The sequence below is a fragment of the Lingula anatina genome, chromosome 3 (genome assembly GCF_051362555.1).
Source record: "Lingula anatina isolate TDL-2025a chromosome 3, LinAna3.0, whole genome shotgun sequence".
In the NCBI taxonomy this organism is placed as follows: domain Eukaryota; kingdom Metazoa; phylum Brachiopoda; class Lingulata; order Lingulida; family Lingulidae; genus Lingula; species Lingula anatina.
This window is the reverse complement of record NC_141769.1, coordinates 31,528,409-31,549,448: the sequence shown is the minus strand read 5'-3', so window position 1 is coordinate 31,549,448 and position 21,040 is coordinate 31,528,409. Positions and strand designations below refer to the sequence as shown.

Below are 21,040 nucleotides of genomic sequence, written 5' to 3'. Positions count from 1 at the left end.
CCCTTTTTCTTTAGCCAATTTAAGTCAGTTTTAGCATTTGGCCAAATTGGTGAGTGTTAGTGCTACCCCAGGTATATAAATCTACTGTATATTGTGTGACCTTTGCTGTGTATGATATGTGTTACCTTAGCCAGTGCCTGCTGGTTTTCCTTCAGGGTCTCCATGAGGTTTTCAGCCAGTGTCCCAACTCCCTCCTCAGAGGACGCCTGCTCCAGCTTGTGCAAGATGGGGATCAGATCCCTGCTCACATAAGACTGTGGGATAGAAAGATGGCTTATTATTGCTTTTTGTTTTTTCACTTGATCAAAAAAAGTTTAAATAAATTGTTATTTTGAATAATTTTAAAATAACCATTTGAGCTCTGGTTATTAATTTAACCAAATATTGTTGGATAATGTACCCACCCTTTTTTATATATGCAGAAAAATTTCCCACTACATTACATATTTTTAAAAATCTTTGAAAAAACAATTTCAAGTTTCCAAACTTTTTTGGTTGAGTGTACAACCTAAATATCAGTGCACGTCTGTGAGTGGGCACATTAGGGAATGCTCTATGAACAAAAACAAGGACTTTACAGTATTCCAATTTTTTATATTTTCACCAGGGAAACAACCCAAACAGAAAGGGAAATGAAAGAAAATCTATTCATTAATAAGTATAAACCTACATTGAATAGATAAAAGCATTGGTAAAAGTAACAATTAAACACCCATTGTTACAGACGTCACATTTTAGCCTTTATGACATCACCTAGTAACAAATAAACAAAACCCCCTGAAGAAAGAAAGAAACCGGTCGGGGCAAAAAAGTTACTGTTCTTTTTTTCTTTTTATTATATATATATATATATATATATATATATATATATATATATATATATATATAAGTGATATATAAGGGCACACCAGGTGGTCTTGGAAGCTCCCTGCCTTTTTAACACAAAATTTTATTTGACATAAAAAGGCTGGGAGCTTCCAAGACCACCTGGTGTGCCCTTATATATCACTTAAAAAAGTGAAATTTTTAACCATGGTGAGAATTAACTTATTTAGGTTTCTTGCTAAAACCTTTGTGCCACAGATGATAGTTCTCAAATATCTACCAACTTAAATATGGATGATCAAACCACAGGAAGTTGTTCATTGACACAAATGACGAATCAATAATGTTTCAGGATAGAGATATGAACAGTGCTCTTCTAAAGTTATCATTTGATTCTTAACTCCTGGAGTGCTCAATTAACAAGTTAAAATTTCTGGCTTATGCAACACTCGACATATTATCACCTTAACTGTTAATCTAATTAACTACTTCCAGTGGTTATGAAAGCCAAATTGTTATGAAAATAGCAGTTGTTACGAAAGCCACCGTTGCTGTAGCTATTACGAAAGCCAGATTTCTATCACACCTGCTTGTTTGCTATAATTACCTGTGTCAGTTCGTGTCCTTTGCATAGCCCAGCCAGCAGTCTCAGCACATAACTCAGGCAAGGCTTTGAGTAGAATTCTTTCCAGTCCTCGGTATCAGTTCTAAAAAATAAATAAATAAATAAATAAATAAATAAATAAACTGTGGACATCATGGTGGACAAATTGTGAAGAAAATGCCTGATTTACAGACTACCATGCTGATCTGAAAACTTTGCCCTGACCAATATAATAATAATAATACATCTTCTTCATGTGTCATCACTGATGTGTAGTTTGACACACATTGACATTTTCTCAAAGATTCTGTTTTTTGCCAGTGACCAAAGACATCTGGGAATTTTAAACTTGTCAAGGAAGGTCTTTTGTTGTCTGCTTGGGGCACTTTTGCCAAGTACTCTACCACTTAGCCTTAGATTCTAATAATAATAATAATAATATAAAAATAAGATAGTAAAAACATAATAATAGCTAGGTCATTTTATTAAATGACAGACTAGTAGGGCAGCTGGTGGGGGATCCACCCTTGTTACCCCAAGATGGACTACAGTCATCACTCAATCTTTTCAATGGGCAAAAATCATCAAACTTTTAGCTACATGATTTTATTATCACAAAAATTTGTGGTGCTTTTACTGCATAAAACAGAACTACAGAATACCCCACTTTTCAATTTTGTTGCTACCACTCAAAAGGAATAGTTCTAATTTTAAGAATTTATGACTTAAAAAATACAGTATCTTTTAAATTCACAACTTCCCCCTAATGAGAAGATCAAGTAATTAGGATACTCTAGCAAGGGCGGCAGATTGAAGTACTTACGCTAACAGTGTCTTGACCTGCGGCGCGTGCACCTGGATGTACTCCACTGCGTCTTTCACGATCTCGTGCTCTACTATCATGTCCTTCAGCTTGGTACCGTTGGCATTACTCTGGAAAAAACAACAGAACATTTGAAACACATTTCAAATAGCAGTTGTTCAGGGCTCCGTATCTCGAAAGGTTCGCTATGTTGCGCACGTGAGCAAGCGTCTCGATTCCATAACTCGCCCATACTCGTCCCATATAATACACTGTAGCCTCTATTTGATATAGCGATTCGCAATACGCGATGCTTTCGAGATACTGGGCCCAGGATTTTTTTTTTTTGCATTTTTGTACAAAAACATGAATTGGAATACTAACATAGTAATTGGTTTTACTGGTGAATGTACATTAGGATTTAAGTCATAAGTTTATAATCTCATTTTTATCAATGAAAAAAAGGAAACTACCCATGCATTTATTGCGTAGTGGACAGCATTAGAACATCCTTACCTCGATTGCGTTAGTGATGACACAGAAGCAGTCCAGATGAATCTGCTCATCTTGAGTGTGCTCAAAGTCAAACCTATAATACACATACAAGTCCAACATGAAACTGTACAAACTCTGAAGAGATGGAATTACAGGAATAATTGATTTTATAACCAATCCATTTATACATTCAGATACATTGCTCTAATAACCCAGAACAAATCAATATCATTATCTTTATATTACGAAGGATGAGACAGTTAATTTATCTGCAAATTCACCCTTATAAATGGAAAAACTTACAAATAAGCAAGTTTTGATCAGTGACACAGTTCAGGATTTAGCGTTTCATTTCAATCACATCTCCCCGACCCATCAGACAAAATGCTGAGAGAAACCCCCCTTTCCGTTTCAACTTACTTGTTAAAATTGACATAAGGCTTGAAATGGTTCACCAGGGTCAACATCTTCTCTTCCTCTCCAAAGGCCAGGAAGGGAATCAGTCTCATCAGTCCCTGCAGTACGCTGGCATTGGCGCGCACAAAGGGGCTGTTGATTCTGTCCAACAACATCATCAGCTGTTTCTTCTCTCCACACAGCTTGGAGAATTGCTGAAATGTTCACAGGTCAAATTAAAACAGGAAAACAGTGTTTTTTTTTAAATGTCCAATTCTTATCAAAAACACAATTTTGGTAAAATTAAAAAAAGAAGAAAACAAAACATAAGCAATATTAGTATGTTTGTGTGAAACAATGCTGAGTTCACAATCATTCATAACTTTTTATTCAATGTCATAAATTTTTAATAAGTTGCTCAATAATATTACAATTTGGTGATCATTATTTTGTCTCAGAAATCTGTTAATGCTTGACATTTGCACCTGGTGTGTGGTCATCCATTTACCTTGTACTCAGCAGGTGTCTGCTCACTGGCCTCCAGTAAAATGCCCTCCATGATCTGCAGGATCTGCTCTGTGATGGTTTGCCCCTTGGTGGTGCTAGTGCCATGTTCCTGCTCTGCTAGAAGAGCCTGAAAACAGAGAGAAAGGACACAATAAACAGTTGCATGTGCATTACAGAAGCTTCATCAGAATCTGAAGCAGCTTTAAGTGTTAAAATAAGCATCTTTTTTAGAGCCTAATAAGTACCTTTTAAAAGCCTGTGCTAGTGGTTTAGGTGGTCCTGATAAAATCTGCAAACCACTTCTTACAAATAAGTTTGGAGTCACAATTATACTATTTTTTTAACTAAAATATATGAAAGATAACAACAGTCTTGACTATCTTTTACACATCCTTAAATTTGGCAAAAAGGAGCTTCAAAATCTCATTCTCACTTGAATACAAACTCACCAAGTTCAGTGCTCCTAACATAATGCTGATGGCGTTCATCTCTGGCTTGATCAGCTGACCTCTGTTGACCTTGACCTTGACACAATAATTGAACAGTTTCAAGAGCACCATCATCAAGCTCTTTCCTGTAGTTAGATCCCTAATGGCTGCCATCCTTTAAAAAATTTGTTCAAATATCAAAATGTTATCTGGCGACGGCATGTAACAAAATGTGATATATATCCTACACAGTGAGAGTCATAAAAAGAAATGAAAATATGTAAATTGCATTGAAGTACCCTCTAACAACAGGTAAGCAACATGTTAGCCGACCTGAAAACTGGACCTGCCTGCACTTACCTCTGCAACATGACCTCCAAGCCGCCACACTTAGCCATCACTGCAGCCATCTTGTAAACCTCTTCACTATCTACGTCTTCATCTGAAACAAAAGACACTCTCCACATGAGCAAGTTACACAATCTGTTCACATTTAATAGAAAACCAACATTATAAATGTGTTTCTCAAACAGAAGCACCATTTGTTATATTTAAGGATTTTTTTCTCAGGGTTCATAATTTAACTTTCATCTCTGGCTTGAATAGCTGACATGATACAAAATCACTGAATAATTGTCCCGTCTTTCTTCTTCCCTGTGGATTTTGATTCCTTCCCAATGACCCTGTGTCCTACCTCCACTGGTGTCCAGTGAGTTGACCATGTCTTCTGTAGCATCTCCCAGCAACCCTCTCATCCTGTAGACAACCCTCATTGGCTCATCCTACAACAAACACGCTTCAAATCAGCCACAGACAGGGTATAGCATAAACATGATGAATAGTTTTGCCTTTGTGTCAGGAAAGAGTCTAAGGTGAAGACTGAAGACTGGCAAAGATCAAAATATTGAAATGGCTTGTATTATATTGATAAAGTATGTTATGAATCTCAGTGTATAACTTGTTTAATATTGGTATAAGGTATGTTATAAGTCTCAGTGTTTAAGGCCAACAATTTTCCTAATCTTACCATTGTCAACATCTCACTTGACAGCTGCACTATGACAGCATACATGTATATAAATCTCTCTCTCTCTCTCTCTCTCTCTCTCTCTCTCTCTCTCTCTCTCTCTCTCACACACACACACACACACACAACTCCTGAAAAATCTACATGACTTTTAAACCAACTGTACTTCCATTACCTCAGAATGGTTGGTGAGCCAGATCTTCTTATAGACATCCTTCACAGGCAAGTCCAGACTGACTATCTTGTTATTCACCAGTAACTGCAATACCAGAGGAGAAAACTATTATGTATATTGAAGCTACATCAGTCTAAGAAGGCATTATCAATTAAAAGAAGAAAAAATCCTGGACTATTTTTCCCAATTCTGACATACTGAATGGATAAGTTTGATCAAGGAGTTATAACAGAAGGAGATTACACGCGTGGGGGCGGAGCCCGTATTACGGTCTCTCATTGGTCGGAATGAATAGAACCCAGAGAACAATGGATGCCTATCTCTGTTACGCTTAATTGCTACTCTCGTTTAAATCTCGTTTGTTAGTATCTGTGCCTTCGTCTGTTGATTTTTGAGGTCAGAAACAGAAACGGAGTCCCAAGTTTCTAAAAAATGAGAGAAATACAGAATTTATATGATATTACGTTGGACAAGGTTTTCAAAAAACAGGTAAGTGCTTTTAAATGCATAACTACACGAAATATGAAGATAAATTGCAACTTTTATGTCGTAGGGTCTCACTGTGTAAGTGTCCAGCTACATGTTGATCTCGCGAGGTGGTGTGTGGAGAATAAATATTGCACGAAAAATATTTCCCACTCATAACAAGTGCCTATAAATATAGTATGAGATGAAGAAAGTTTGGTCTTTATACAGTTGCAATTGTTAAGTAATTTGTGGCAATAGCAAAGAGTAAAACTTAGGTGCACTTTCAGTAGCCGAATAACAAGCAGATGCTTAAGCCGCCATCTTGTTAATATTTCGAAAAAAAATTACTCCAAAAGACATTTTCCTCCTACTTTTTGAAACTTGTGTCACATGACAGTCATAAAATTTAACTAATTGTTATGTGTGCAACACACTTGCTTGAGCAGTATTGTTTTTTTTTGCGATTTTACATGTGGTCTAGCTTGGATACGACAATTGACAATTTTCATGAGTTCCGATCAAAAAGTGTTACGCTTGTTACGGCCAAAAGCCTTACCGCTTTTTGTACTTTTCAAATGCAAGATTATAAAAAAATTTGGTGTGTTTAGATTCTTGAACATCTTGGTCGTGGCGTGGTATATATTGCATGGATACTGCTCCAATATTTCTTGAAAAAAATAACCTGATTTGTTCAGAATACCAATTTTTTACTCTAGTGTTATGGGTAAATGTACCATTTTGGCCTTTACCTTTTTCATGTTTAAATCTAAAAAGACTTATCATGACAGTTGGTCATCATTTTTCTTCTCACCATGGTGGGTGGCTTTGGACTGGTAACTTTGTTGTTAATGTAAAGTGCTCAGTTTTTTTGACTGGAAAATTTTGCCTCCACCAAGCATTTTCCATCATGGCGGTCTAACAGGAAGTTTGACTTCACAGTGTCTTTGGTATAGTTATTTTTAACTTATTTAGTCTTCTTTTTACATATATATGTTTTAATTCATATTAAACCTTTGAAAAAAAGAACACACATGAATCCTGGTGCTTCTTAATTTAAAGTCTTAAGGTTTTAAGTTCACCTAGGCTCCACCAATTACTTTACCTGTTATCTCACTACACATCTCTCTTTGAGTCAAGGTGTGTAAGACACACCTTATTGTGTGAGACACCTCTATAATTAAGGGGTACTTGCTTCTCTACTTAAATTATACTTCACTACTTTGGCATGTTAGGTGGCAAGCTTGGATGTTTCAGTTCATTTTAAGAAAGAAGCTTTGCCTTGGTGGTTACAAAAGAATAGAACTCTATTAAGGTTTATTCATTACTTGAAATTAAATATTTCATCTTGTAGTGTTGAAACAGAAATTCTCTCAAAATTGATAATGAATTTGACATGCATATCTTAACACTAAAGTTTTTTTTTCTATTATAGATATGGGAGAAGGCTGCATTGAATATATGAATTATGGTCAGGCTGGAAAAAATTAAAATATGTCAATGAAAAAAGGAGGTCAGTGTGTCTGGGGTAAGTTACTTTTGATAATGCCTAAGATGCATTAAACATTCACTAACAACAGTACCCTTTTTAATTTTTTTTTCAAAATACAACAACCTTGGGCATTTTCCTTTTAGCAACCCGCCTCTCTGAAATCCCCTTTTTGTCCTGTCAGAAGAGTAGGAACCAGGGCGGATTTAAATAATTTCTTGTAATAAGTACAATTTCTTTCAATTTCTTGGGGTTATTAGCTTGTGATCATGAATCTTGATGTTCTATATAAATTTAGTTGTAAATTGTTCATTTATGTGGTGAACATTATTTCAGTCAAGTCATAACAAGACACATTAAACTTCACTGCGTAATTCCATAATGTCTACATGGATACTAGTAGTTCATAATGCTATTTTTATGTTTTTTTTTCTAACCTACAGGTTTCTCTCTTTTCTGAGTGGCATGGCATTAGCAAGGCAGAAGAAAAGGCCCTGAAGAAATTCTCACTTGAGTTGTCCTTTTTGGAGAAGAAACTGGATAAGACTGGCCAACAGAGATTGCATTAAATTAATAGTGCTCCTTTATGACATTTTAAAATATTTTCAGTCACCTAACTGACTCTATACATTGCAAAAGTGGACATACATTTTATGTTACTGTTACGTGGAAAAAAATTCAAAACCTATATATATAAATTGTTGAGTGCCATGGTATAACAGTCTACCTGATTGCCAGTGAAATTTCTGTTTCAGTGAAATTTCTTTAAAGCAGTCACTTACTGCTTACTTACCAGTTAATTTTTTCAGCTGTTACATTTTATAAATATTCTTACTAAGTGTTGTCGTGATCTATAATAACCTTTTGAAAATCCCATGTTTTTTATCCTATTTGTAAGAATTAACCACTTCATCTTCTAGGATTTTTTTTTTTTCATTCGGCCCATTAGATTCTCATACCTTGCTGGCCTGTAAGTGGAATAGTATCTGGCACAGACTTGTATCAGCAAGTCAGATAAAAAAGAATATAATTATTTCTATTTGCACGGTTGAAAAAAATGCCATCATAGACTGCATAAAACTGGAAAACTGTAGCAACTTAATCATTCTTATGACTTCATTTATTACTGTTTATGTGTAAAATTTTTGTTTTTGTTCTTCTATTGATATAATAAAATGGTTTTACTCACAGATGCTACTTTCATGAGTATAGAGCGCTTGAGTATAGAGTTGACTTTAAAGATATTTTAAGTTAATATAGTAAATAATAGTTTGAAATTCAATATTCTCATCTTTATTTGTTTCACTTTAAAGAGCTCAGTGAATACTAACATTTCTGATATATTTTGTACATAAATATATTTATGAATGAATAAAAATTATTCTTAATGTATAGCACTGTGCACTTGTTTACCGACAAATATGAACAGTGTTAGTACGTGTCAAATAATCCTGAAAAAAAGGGAAATTTCCAAGATAAAGAAATTTATAACGAGTATTCAGTAAACTGACGTGTCGTGGCATTGCCTCAACCTTGGATTAAAATTTTAATTAAATGCATTATAATATTAAAATTATACCGAGTGAGAGAAAAAATACTTTAAGAAATTTAAAACCAGACACAAAGCGTAGGCACTGTCACAATGTATATGTTTATGGGACCCAAGGGCAGGAGGGTCCAAACGTTAATGTATTAATATTATGTCCTTTGGCAGTGAGGACAGACGTTCACTTGAATGTCATTTTCACAAACCACAGTTGGGACGTTTTCTTTTGACTTCTCCTTGGTGATTTTTCACCGGGTTGTGCCATAAAAAAGCCATCTATCACCGACTAAAAAAAGCTCATGGCGACCATCCTCAGTCACCACCTTATAATCGCTTTCTATGATATCGTTCCCTTCCAGCACATCGTCCAAATAATTACCTGTGAAAAAAATCGTCAGCATACAGCGGCGCTTTGACATTTCTGATCTCGAATTCTAACGCGAAATAACGCATATGAAATTTATCTCCAAGCTGAGGAGAGCGACGCAGACGAAACCTTATGACCGGAGGCCCCCCGTAGCTAGCTCCGCCCACCGTAACAGACATCGGACAATAGAAAGGCTTGCGTGTAATCTCCTTCTGTTATAACTCCTTGGTTTGATCAATAATCTTAACCAAATATATCTGTATGTACATGTATATTGTCAAGTTGAAAGTTTTATTTTTTTCAAATCAAGCTGACACCATCTTACCTCCATCCCTGTGTCATCTTCCAACAGGGCAACCAGCTCACAATCTGGAAAAGAAAAAATCCACTTAATACACATCTTTGCCAAGATCCACTGTAAAATGGGCACATTCAACAAAATTTGACAAAGGAATTGTGAGTAACAGTACTGTAATTGTTACAATTTCTGAATAATTTAAACACTGAGGTCATTGTTATGATACCCAGCATAATTCAGCTTTATTTCCATTATTTCTTTTTTTTTCTGATTGATTGACCTTTACCTTGACAAATCTTGTTTTTGACGTCTCTCATAAGAGGACCAAGTCCCGGCTCATTGGACGTGTATGGATTTCCCAGCATCCTCCCCTGCAGGAAGTCCTCCTGCTGTGGGTCTTTTTCCAGTGACATGAAAAACTCACTCACATCATTTTCCTCCTAGGAAACCAAAAGAACACCAAAATGATATTTATACAAATGTATCTCACACTTCAATTATTATAATATGCGCAGAGAAACAAAGAACTAAGGAAACAAATAAAGAGAGAACGAGAGCAAAAGGTAAAGTTGAGAAAGAGGAAGCAACTGAGCAAAAACATCCTTGCTTCATATCCTTGTGCAACTGATTCATACATCAGTACATATATGTCTGTGCATGACAACACATCAGAGATACAGCAACCACATGCCACCAACTCACCGGATATATTATACTGCACAACCTCTCAAAGATGAAGACAGGAGACCTGAGATCACTGAGACTGTACTTCTTCACTGTGTTGATACAGACGGCCATGAACTCCTTGGTCTCCTCCTCCGTCCCCGTCGTCATCTCCTCCAGGAGTTCCAGAAGCTTGTCCTGTGTCTCATCGATCAACTTGGTTCTCTGGACGACCAGCTTCCTGAGGGACAGGTAGCCATTGAGGACCGTCCCTACCAGCTTGCTCTTGTAGTGCTGCTTGATGCTCTCCTCTTCAACAAAGGAGGACAGCAGACCTGGAACCATGTCAATCAATGTATGTTGCCCTTGGTAACAAGTTGCTCAGAAACAATGAAGCAGTTTGTTGCCCTTGGTAACAAGCTAGCCAGAAGCAGTAAAGCTGTTTGTTGTATGGGTGTCAATTCAGTGTTGACCCTGTTATTTTTCAATACTATTTCAAGTGTTTTCAACACAGGAGGGCACCACGATTTATAAATAGGATGGATATTTGAAATACATGTTGGTATTCAGCCTGGTTTAAAGCAAAAATCCTTTATTCAGAGTTAATCTACATCACCAGAAAATCAAGTCCATTAGCAACTACACTGTATGAATGAGTCTGAATTCAACAATTATGTACATATCAGAAAAGTTTACGAGGAGAACACAAGTTCTTATGTCAAACCTGTGAGTGCCTTCAAAGCAAATCCTTGGGATAAGTCTGAGCTGAGGGTGGTCTCCTCCAGCACTGACAGGTGGTCAATTTCCTAGCAAATAAACAAAAAATACACTTCTTTTAAGCACATGGTTATCATATCAATATGGGACTTTTAAAATGTGTGATGAAGAATTGTATTTGTATTTTTAATTTTCAACTGTAGGAGAGGTTTTTTTCTTAAGGAAATTTCAATTTGGCATGACATCCCAGAAAGAATATTTTGATAACATTCTGTAGAGATATGACCTGTTTACCTTGGCTATCAGCTCTCCTATGTGTGGCAGCAGTCCCTTAATGGCCAGATAGTACTTCCAGGTAGAGGGAGCTATCAGTCTCTTGTACAGGGCCAGGAATTCATTGGCACTCTCTCCCACAGTGCCCAAGTCATCCAGATAGCTGGGAAATGATGTAAGGTAGCATGACAGATAAAGGATGAAACTATCAACCAGGAAATCATTCTCTCTATATATATTTTTCTCTTACAATACACAGATTACTAGAATAATCAGAATGTAATACTTAAAGAATGAAATATTCAGCTAAAATTTTCATTGCAAAACCAAAGTTGACGATAGGTGAAATCTGAAAGTTTGCCAAATTGTCCAGCTGACGGTCAGAATTCTATCAGGAGATACTTTTTTATGAGGAGTAAAACTAGTAATTTTACAATATTTCTAACTCTGCGGATCAACTAAAGGAGTGAAAATATCAACTTAAACAAAAACATTAAAAAAATTCTGAAATTACTGACTACAGGCTTGGTCATCTTACCTGGTAAGCACTTTCAGCATCTCCTGGCGCCTGCAGGGGTTGACACAGATGGTGTCCACAATGTTGCAGGCTGTCTGGCGAGTGGAACGAGAGGATGGACAGAAGATGGCCTGACACAGCCAGCTGTCTGTTGGGAGGGTCATCTGCCTGGTGGACATGTCACCTGGAAATAGAGAATAGGAGTTTCAATATTTATATAGACTCTAGGGTTTTTTTTTTTTTTTTTTTGCAATGAACAATTTATATCAATGAAGACAAGTTAAATTGAGACAGGAAGTTGGATCTAGTCAAATTTACGTGAAAAGTTAGCCATCAGAGAAAAAAATCCTTTGTTTAATTATTATTTAGTATTTTATCCTTCAAACAGAATGGTGTTATTTGAAATCTAATAAAAACAAAATAGAATTAAAGGTGTGATTAGATTACTTCAAATATGGAGCCACACTATTGGAAAAACTGGAAAAAGGCAATTAATAAATGAGAGTGCAGAAATGCAAAATGTTGGTTAGCATGGACCCTCAATACCAACCACGACATACCTTTCTTAACTTTATTCTTCCATCTCGTCCCGTATTTCTCCATAAGGTAGCGCACCTTGACCCTCCGAACCTCCTCCTTGTCCACTTTACGTCCAGTCTTCTTTTCCTCCTTGTCTGCATCTTTACCATGACCATCCTTCTCTTTCTTCTTTTCTTCTGACTTTTCTTTTTCTTTCTCCTTTTTCTTTTTTGGAGTGGATTCTGGAACTAAACAAATAAAAGAGTATAAAAGATAATCCCATAATTTCTTTCTGTACTATTTGTGGTGTGTCTCAGAAAGAAATGCTCATGAAGCTGTACAGCCTCATGCCTAGAGGTACTCAATAGAAATACTTCCAATTTATTGTCCTATGTGTGATAGTCTTGTGTTACAGACTACCACATTTGTGAAAAGCACACTGCACTAGTAACAGAATTATATATGAACTGTATAGGAAGTTGGACAGCAGTGGAAACTGAGTGGGTACCTTACGGGTGGTAACAATAAAACTGTTTAAGAACTATCAAGATGTCCCTTTTTTTTGCATTACAACTCAGACATAACATTCACAGACTATATCCTATTAGATCTATTTCAAACTCCTGTCCATCATGTATCTAAATGCCTTATTTGTGCTACATTTATTAGCTAGATGTAGTTTACAGGGACACATAAAAGCATGGAAATATTACCTGACAAACTATCTGAAATGGTTAATAGAACTTTTACAAAAAAAATGGAACATGAAAGGACAGACTATCGTCCAGCGTACATACTGTCCCCCCCACCCCCATCAACCCATCCCCAAAATAACCTTGGCCTTGCACTGTTTCATAACATTTTACCAGAAACTGATAACTATTCTATCTAAAGTGGAAAGTTACTAAACTTCAAAACGCCTTAATTAATGTATCTTTAAACTAGCCCAAACAAGACGCGGTGTCGGTTATAAAAGCCACCATCTACATCCTGTCTTAGAATCAGCCCAGCTGACCAACGACTGCTGACCAACGACCACCATGAGACAATTGGCCGTTCTCTGCCTTTGCTTCATCTTTGTCCACTTACTGGTCAGTGCACTGCCAACTGACCAGGAAGAAAATGGACAAGACGAGGTCCTGGAGAGGCTGGAAAGATTGGAGAGAGAACAGGACGCACTGGTCAAGGAAAACGAAAAATTAATGGTAAGGGATATTTTTTTTCAAACAATTCTTGATCAAAGATTTGTTTTTGCCAACATTACAGATTGTCAGTTACAGTTATATGTTCTTTTTTAAAAGGGTTTCGTGTATGATTAATAAGCAGTATGAGGTATGTGTTCATTCCTGTTGTATATCTGATCATTTTCATGCACGCTTCATCTTACACATTCATATTTGAATTTACCTTTTTTAATAAAATGTTTTATGCAGACCTCTCTGTTTTTCAGTATTGTAACCACTAAATATCAACATTATTATTTTAAGAATTTATGACTTAAATAATACAGTATCTGTAAAATACAGTTTTTTTCCACTGAAAAGATTAAAACATTACAATTACTGTAGTTATTTAAATGTTTAACTTAGGACTGAAACATTACAGTTACTGTAGTTATTTAAATGTTTAACTTAGGACCTTCTGAACAATCTGGGAGAGAGTCTGCCAGAGCCAGCTGCAGAAAGAATGAGAAGGCAAGCTCCTCCAGATGTCCCACCTACCACTGACAGTCCAGGTAAAGTACATACAGTATAATATGAGTAGCTTGTATATTATTCTACATTCTATTTCTTTAATGGCAATTTCATAATGTTGCACAATGTTACTGATCTGGGTAAACTGAAGCACTTTTAATCAGTTGTTTGGGTGGGTGTTAGAACCTAATCACACTTTAAACACATTAAACACATTTAAAACCTGGATTTAGATTCTGAGGACTTTTAGAACTCTAAATCAACAGTTTCATTCACTCATTAAAAAGCCTGTTGTGCATTTTTAACTACACAATTGCCAATGAAAATATTATAACTATATATTGTCTGGGTTCTAGCTGTAAAGTCAAATACCAGGGATTAATATTATCTTATAATCCCTCAGATTGTCAGGGTGCCTGCTGTGTGAGGGGACCTCAGGGTCCTGCAGGCAGAGATGGAAGAGATGGGATACAAGGTATCCAGGTATATACACAGTCATTCCTTACTATATTTTTCTGTTATTTTGGACTTTAAAACATTTTTTGAAAAATACCTAGTACGTGATTCAAGGCATTCAGGTAAAGTCATCGCCATCCCTCTATATATTTTGGATTTAAACAAATTAAAAACACATCCATTTTAAATGGTTAATTATAATTATTCAAATTTTTAATTTTTTGTATTTTTTATGCCTCTACATTCATAAAACAAAAACTATCTTGTTAAACAAAAAACTCCCATTTTCATATCTATAATACACATGCGTTTATGGTCTGTATTCCCCAGGGTCCTGCAGGGCCTAGAGGAGCACCTGGTCCCTCTGGGACTGCAATCACCATGGAGGACCTGCAGAAAATACTATCCCTGCTCAAAGGGAAACAAGTAAATGTGCTGAAAGGTGATTACTTTGTTTGCTTTTTTTTTTGTTTACATTTGCATATTTACTATAATGTATGTCATTTTTAAAAACATTTGGGATATTGTTATTAACAAATTGTTATGACGAAAATTTGGATTTTAAAACAGTAACTGACTGTTTCATATGATTATTTATTATGATTATCTTTGAAAAGTCTTTGTGCTGCTTCTGACATTAACTTTAAGATATGCTTTCTCCATAAGTATAAACTCTTTAAATCATTTTAACACAAATGAAAGTGATTTCAAATTTTGCCCTTGTGTTCACAGTTCACAATACAGCTATTCCAGACAAACAAATGTAGCTCACATTGGAACTGCTACTACTGTGAGAGAAATCATACACATCCTATTGTTTTTTCCCTACAGAACTGACCAGTACAGGGGATGGTCAAGATGGCACTGGCCTGGGGGCAGGGTCAGGATCTGGAGGGTCAGTCTACACCCGCTGGGGGCGGTCCTCTTGCCCTTACACTGCTAATCTTATCTATGAAGGTATGTATTTCAAGCCTGACGTTACACATATGACTTAGATATTGAGAGACTATTTTTAACCAGAGATAGCTCTACAGGCTGGCTTGGAAATGTAATCATGACATTTTTTTTCTCAATTTCTTCTTCAAATATTCAATAATATTCAATAAAATGACAAATGTTTGTTTTTTTTCCAAAATATAATCACAAATACTACAAGTAAATCATACAAAACTTCAATGACGTTGTCCATTTTTAGGAGTTATGGGAACCTCCTACTACAGTCATGGTGGAGGAAGCAACTACCTCTGCCTGCCACGCGACCCATCATGGCTGAACTACACTGATGGTTTCCAGACGTATGCCCGTATGTATGGTGTAGAATATGAAGTGAACGTCATGCCAGATGATTTCTTCTCCAAGCAGAACATTCCTCCTGGCATTAAATCTCTCCATGATCAAGATGCCGTCTGTGCCGTCTGCCACACCCCAGGGCGCCCAACGCAGCTGATGATTCCCGCCAAAACCTCCTGCCCCGGGGACTGGCTGATGGAGTATAAGGGGTACCTTATGGCGGAGAGCAAGAACCACCAGCGTTCCGAGTACATATGTGTGGATGAGGTGCCAGAAATCGACAGTGCAGGGATGAAAGACCAAAATGGCGGGCTGCTGTACAATGTAGAGGCCGTCTGTGGGTCTCTTCCATGCCCTAATTATGTTGATGGTCGCGAATTGGCATGTGTTGTCTGCACATTGTAATTTAATTTTATAACTCAAATAAGAAGTAATTAAGATTGAAAATGCTATTAGAATCCATAAAACTAAAAAAATTATCCTTCATAATATGCTTCTGTAAAAAACTTAAAATGGAGACTCACTTCAAATTATCTATACAAGTACACTTAGTCATCAAAATCTTTAAAGAATGTTTAAAAATTCTTTATCAATTTGAATAAAATACATCACTTCTCTGCAAAAACACCAGCAAAGTGTTTTCATGTTTTTTTAGATTCCAAGGTATTCAAACCATCAAATTATTTGTTAGCAATAATGAAAATAAATTTGATTTTGAAACATAATTACTGCTCTTTTTTTCTTTTGTATAAGGTGCTTTCAGATGTGAATGTGAAGACATGTCACTCACACAATATTTCATCAATACAAATGGCATATATTTCATTATCAGTTACACTTTCTGGCATAATGCCAACTATCTCATCAAAACATTTTTATGCATATTAACAAAATATGATTCTAGTAAATATGATTACTGAATTTGCATATGAATTTCCAATCCATACACAAAGTGAGTAAGGGGCATCGCACTTTTTCAAATGCATGGATTCATCCCAGTGTTGAAGGTTCACGGTAAAATTTATATGTGACCTAGTTCCATAAAATGAAAACATAAGTCTTAGTATTTTAGAAGGGGTAGTGGTAATGGAGATTTGTTTCCCCAAGGTCAAGGCTAAAGTCAGACTTCACAGTTCCCAGCCAAAGCCAGATAGGCACTTCTAGCACACATGCTAACAATCACCTTACGCTTTCAGCAAAATGAAAAATGTTTTCAAGACAGATAAGCCACGATTCTCTAATTTTGTTGTAAACTAAGCACTCCAATAGTAAGCATTAAGTTAAATTTTTTTCAAATCATGTAGGGACTGGGCAAAAATGTTCATTAGCTTGGCATTTGGATCTCAAATGAAATTTATCAAAAACAAGCGGAAAAACTTTCATACCCTGGGCTTACATCAGCCTGATGAAGGCTTACATCCAGGTTGGCCATAAGCTAACAGTATAAAAGTTTTTTTGGCTTGTGTTTGATAATTTTTATTTATCATATGGGGACTGTAGTTACTATCAGTCGATTCAAACAGAGTAAACATCTGACTAAATAAATAGCCTCCAGTTATCACCCATGCCTGTCTCAGCTTGGTAAATAGCAAGACATAAATCCAGGACCTGGCGTCACAAAAGATCTTTGGTCCAAAGTTGGTTTTAACTTAAAGATTTTAAATTCAAGTTGTCTTCAACCTAGGCTTAACCTGTATTTGTCCATTAAAATAAAGTTGCCACTGGTCTCAAACATTAGCCATTTTTCATATCTTATAAATTGGGCCCAATATCTTCATTTAAGTGGACTATAACAGATATATCTTTGGTAAAAGTAGGCTATATTTCTTAGTCTTGGACTGCATTCAGATAAATCCATCATACCAGCTAGACTGATCCAACTCTTTGGGGGAATTCCTGGTAAAGTCCATTCAGTGTAGTCAGCTTAACTGTCTGATAGTCCTCTCTGTGTAGCTAGTTAATAAGCCAGACAAATAAGCCGATTACAGTGTTTGCACTTTGGGAGAATCTTCCGCGGAGTTGGATCTATCCAGCTAGTACGATGGGTTTATCTGAATGCCCCCTTAACGCTAAGACCAACTGTCCACATAACATCTTTAGTGGCACCAGCCCCAGTATTAACCCTGGATGCCAAGCAGACCGAGCTCAGTCTTACTGGCAACCCATCATGTATCAAGTAGCTTATATCTGCCTGTGTCTCTTCTCTGTCCATCTGATAGTCAGTGCTGTGCCCACTGACCAGGAGGTCAATGGACTGAGTGAGGTCCTGAAACGGCTGGAGATACTGGAGAAAGAACAGAGAGAACTGATCAAGGAAAACAAACAGCTAAAGGTAGCAAATTCAGATTATTACCTTGATTTGGATGTATTTCAGACAGCCCAAAGCTCTGCAACTTACTATACACTAAAATCAAGGGATTTTGCAGGATGTAGAGGAGAGTGGGATCAGAAATAATATCAGACTAACGAGTGCAATGAAGCATTGCAAAAAATCTAATGGAATTTTTCCACAAAATTTTCTCATTGTTTTCACTGAAGTTCTGTAGAATTACAGCTTTTTTTAAACAACAGTACTTTCTTCATCAATATTTCATATTTGTACTGTATTCATAAATGACATATAAGGACTGTTGTTTTATATATATTGAATTATTCCTAGGGCCTCCTAAGTACCCTTGGAGATAATCAGCTAGCTGTAGAAAAAAGAACTAAGAGACAAGCTCCCACAGACCAAGTTCCACCTAAAACCAATGGTTCAGGTACACTACTTCTATAACTTAGAATGTTATCTCTTAACTACTGGTTTTCCTCTGGTCAAAAAAGTATCCTAAAATCTTTTTTTAACAATACAGAGGTTACTATTCCGATCAAGTCAAATACTAATAATTTATATTATTTTATAATCCGTCAGATTGTCAGGGTGCCTGCTGTGTGAGGGGACCACAGGGTCCTGCAGGCAGAGATGGAAGAGATGGGATACAAGGTATCCAGGTATATACAAAGCAATTCCTTGCTTACTATATTTTTCTGTTATTTTGGACTTTAAAACATTTTTTGAAAAATACCTAGTACATAATTCCATTCTGAATGCTCTGGCAAAATACTACCTCTGTCAGAAAAAAAATTACCTAAATTAAACTTGAAGATAAAAACTCCCATCAGTATTATTTTTATACACCTGTCTATGGTCTGTATATCCCAGGGTCCTGCAGGGCCTAGAGGAGCACCTGGTCCCTCTGGGGCTGCAATCACCATGGAGGACCTGCAGAAAATACTGGCCCTGCTCAAAGGGAAACAGGTCAACATACTGCAAGGTAATAACAAAAACTTTTTATTTACTGTTTACCACCAAATTATATATTTTATATCATACCTTGAAATTTTGCTTAAGTATGCACCCTATGAATTCTAAACAATGTATAATGTATGAATGGCTTTTTCTTATCAAAAGCCAAGACTTTTGAATGCTAACTCCTTAATTTGTTCAAATCTTATCATTCATTTTCATGCAATTTCTGTTTAGAGCTGACAGGTACTGGAGAAGGGGGAAATAACCTGGGGGCAGGGACAGGATCTGGGGGGTCAGTCTACACCCGCTGGGGGCGGTCTTCCTGCCCTTACACAGCTAGTCTTGTATATGAAGGTATGCTGACATTGCACTGCTCCATGACTATAAATAGATAACTTGATAACAAATAAATTAACAAATCTGCAGACAACTGAAAATATCAGAGAAAGATATCAACTTGTATTTTTAGGTTCATAACGTTCTGAAGTGTTAAGAGAAGTTTTGATTCCTTTTAAGGTGTCATTGGTGGCTCTTACTACACTCATGGTGGAGGAAGCAACTACCTCTGCCTGCCTCGCGACCCATCATGGCTGAACTACACTGATGGTTTCCAGTCATATGGACGAATGTATGGCGTGGAATACGAGGTAAGCATGATGCCAAATGATTTCTTCTCCAAACAGAACATTCCTCCTGGTATTAAATCCATCCATGACCAAGATGCTGTCTGTGCCGTCTGCCACACCCCAGGGCGCCCAACCCAGCTGATGATTCCCGCCAAAACTTCCTGCCCAGGAGACTGGCTGATGGAGTATAAGGGGTACCTTATGGCAGAAAACTATGGCCACCAGCGTGCTCAGTACATCTGTGTCGATGAAATGCCAGAGATCGATGCGTCAGGGAAGGGCAACCAAAATGGCGGGCTGTTGTACAATGTAGAGGCTGCCTGTGGGTCTCTTCCATGTCCTAATTATGTTGATGGTCGTGAACTTGCATGTGTTGTTTGCACTATGTGATTAACGTCTTGAACTTTTGCTAAGAAGGATCAAGTATGACAGCCAATAATTGCTCCAAGTAATGGAATTGAACAATTTTCCCACAACTGAATTTTCTGGTATTTCTGAGAACTCTTATGCATTTAATCAATCAAAATATGCTAAAATAGCTATCAGCATTTATAAGAATAAAATCATCTGAAAATAAATTTGATCAAAGCATGTGGTGTCTATTGTTGTATTCTGTCTTGTCATGCAACTTTCAATTTCCCATATTCCACACCTAAAAATGTCCAAATTTTCTACTGCCATACCTCAAATGCACACAATAGATTTTTCTATTAACTGGTATTAATGGTTGATCTGGTAGAATAATTAAGAGAGAGTTAGTTATGTGTTTTGGTTTTAAACTGATCTATACTACAGGGAGTTCCAGGATCAGAGTTATGCATATTTCTCAATCTAATTCCACTGGATGACTAAAAACATTCACTCATTCAACAGAGAGATGTGTTTAATACCATGAGCAAATGGCTGAACTGACCTGGGTCTAGCACTGTAAGGGAGACCTCTCTTAGTTTCTACATTGCTAGTAGGTTTGAGGGGTATTATGTCCTCTCCATAACAAACATCAGGCATTAGTGTTTGTATAGAATAAAATCAAATATCTACTTCATTTGACTGACCCAAACAGTGGCTTAAAATTAGCCAGGTCCCTGGACACTAAAAGCCAAAACAAGAGAATTAATTCCTGTTACTGTGGCATGCTTATACACAATCCAAAACACAGGTTATCACACTGTCAGCCATGACACTGATCCTGATAAACAGGAGTCTTAACCTTGATTACTTTCGGAGGTCAGTATATCTCTGCAACACTACACATGCATCTGCAATGTTTGATCTCATTATGTTGTTCGTACACACCACAATTGGCTGCTGTTTTTAGGGTAGTTTGTCATACTCTTCAAGAATTTAACATTTTCCTGATCAGAAGTTTAATTCTGCATTTTTTTCAATTTCAAGAACATTGTCAGAATTGGAAGTAAATGCAGGAACTGGATCAACAAACCTTAGAAATAGATAACCTGCTATGGGTTTACCAAGCTTAAAGCAAGGGATGCACCAGCTTAAATAGCTTAAATAGCTAATGTTGAGAGTTTACAAAAATTTCAACTAAGCGTTTTCAACTTATCATCAAAT

The 21,040-nt window shown here is 36.6% G+C and overlaps 3 protein-coding genes and 1 long non-coding RNA gene across 9 annotated transcripts in view; 3 read left to right on the top strand and 1 right to left on the bottom strand.

Moving 5' to 3' along the window:
- The window catches only part of LOC106175564 (E3 ubiquitin-protein ligase UBR4), a 78,511-nt gene that overhangs the window by 9,464 nt on the left and 48,007 nt on the right, over positions 1 to 21,040 (bottom strand). For all 6 annotated transcript variants that reach the window (XR_015333620.1, XM_087009743.1, XM_087009745.1 and 3 more), the window contains 17 exons: positions 12,155 to 12,361; positions 11,616 to 11,778; positions 11,099 to 11,240; positions 10,812 to 10,893; positions 10,127 to 10,422; positions 9,711 to 9,864; positions 9,452 to 9,495; positions 5,260 to 5,343; positions 4,752 to 4,839; positions 4,418 to 4,499; positions 4,079 to 4,232; positions 3,631 to 3,756; positions 3,147 to 3,337; positions 2,748 to 2,820; positions 2,253 to 2,362; positions 1,433 to 1,532; positions 126 to 254 (listed from right to left, as the gene is read on the bottom strand). Coding sequence is in view for 5 of the 6 variants with exons in the window: in XM_087009743.1 (XP_086865869.1) it covers positions 126 to 254; positions 1,433 to 1,532; positions 2,253 to 2,362; positions 2,748 to 2,820; positions 3,147 to 3,337; positions 3,631 to 3,756; positions 4,079 to 4,232; positions 4,418 to 4,499; positions 4,752 to 4,839; positions 5,260 to 5,343; positions 9,452 to 9,495; positions 9,711 to 9,864; positions 10,127 to 10,422; positions 10,812 to 10,893; positions 11,099 to 11,240; positions 11,616 to 11,778; positions 12,155 to 12,361 (2,225 nt within the window). In the remaining variant the exon portion in view is untranslated. The remainder of the gene's footprint in view (positions 1 to 125; positions 255 to 1,432; positions 1,533 to 2,252; positions 2,363 to 2,747; positions 2,821 to 3,146; positions 3,338 to 3,630; positions 3,757 to 4,078; positions 4,233 to 4,417; positions 4,500 to 4,751; positions 4,840 to 5,259; positions 5,344 to 9,451; positions 9,496 to 9,710; positions 9,865 to 10,126; positions 10,423 to 10,811; positions 10,894 to 11,098; positions 11,241 to 11,615; positions 11,779 to 12,154; positions 12,362 to 21,040) is intronic.
- LOC147763233 (uncharacterized) lies at positions 5,494 to 9,237 on the top strand. Its single transcript, XR_015333528.1, has 3 exons — positions 5,494 to 5,748; positions 7,160 to 7,252; positions 7,657 to 9,237. It is a non-coding gene; the product is annotated as an uncharacterized LOC147763233 (long non-coding RNA).
- On the top strand, positions 12,676 to 16,272 carry LOC106175614 (uncharacterized). Its single transcript, XM_087007669.1, has 6 exons — positions 12,676 to 13,318; positions 13,749 to 13,848; positions 14,172 to 14,290; positions 14,594 to 14,705; positions 15,095 to 15,220; positions 15,459 to 16,272. The coding sequence occupies exons 1-6, from the start codon at positions 13,154 to 13,156 to the stop codon at positions 15,956 to 15,958; spliced, it is 1,122 nt and encodes a 373-aa protein (XP_086863795.1). The 5' UTR covers positions 12,676 to 13,153; the 3' UTR covers positions 15,959 to 16,272.
- On the top strand, positions 17,580 to 20,059 carry LOC147763232 (uncharacterized). Its single transcript, XM_087009750.1, has 6 exons — positions 17,580 to 17,885; positions 18,213 to 18,312; positions 18,465 to 18,544; positions 18,756 to 18,867; positions 19,077 to 19,196; positions 19,359 to 20,059. The coding sequence occupies exons 1-6, from the start codon at positions 17,595 to 17,597 to the stop codon at positions 19,856 to 19,858; spliced, it is 1,203 nt and encodes a 400-aa protein (XP_086865876.1). The 5' UTR covers positions 17,580 to 17,594; the 3' UTR covers positions 19,859 to 20,059.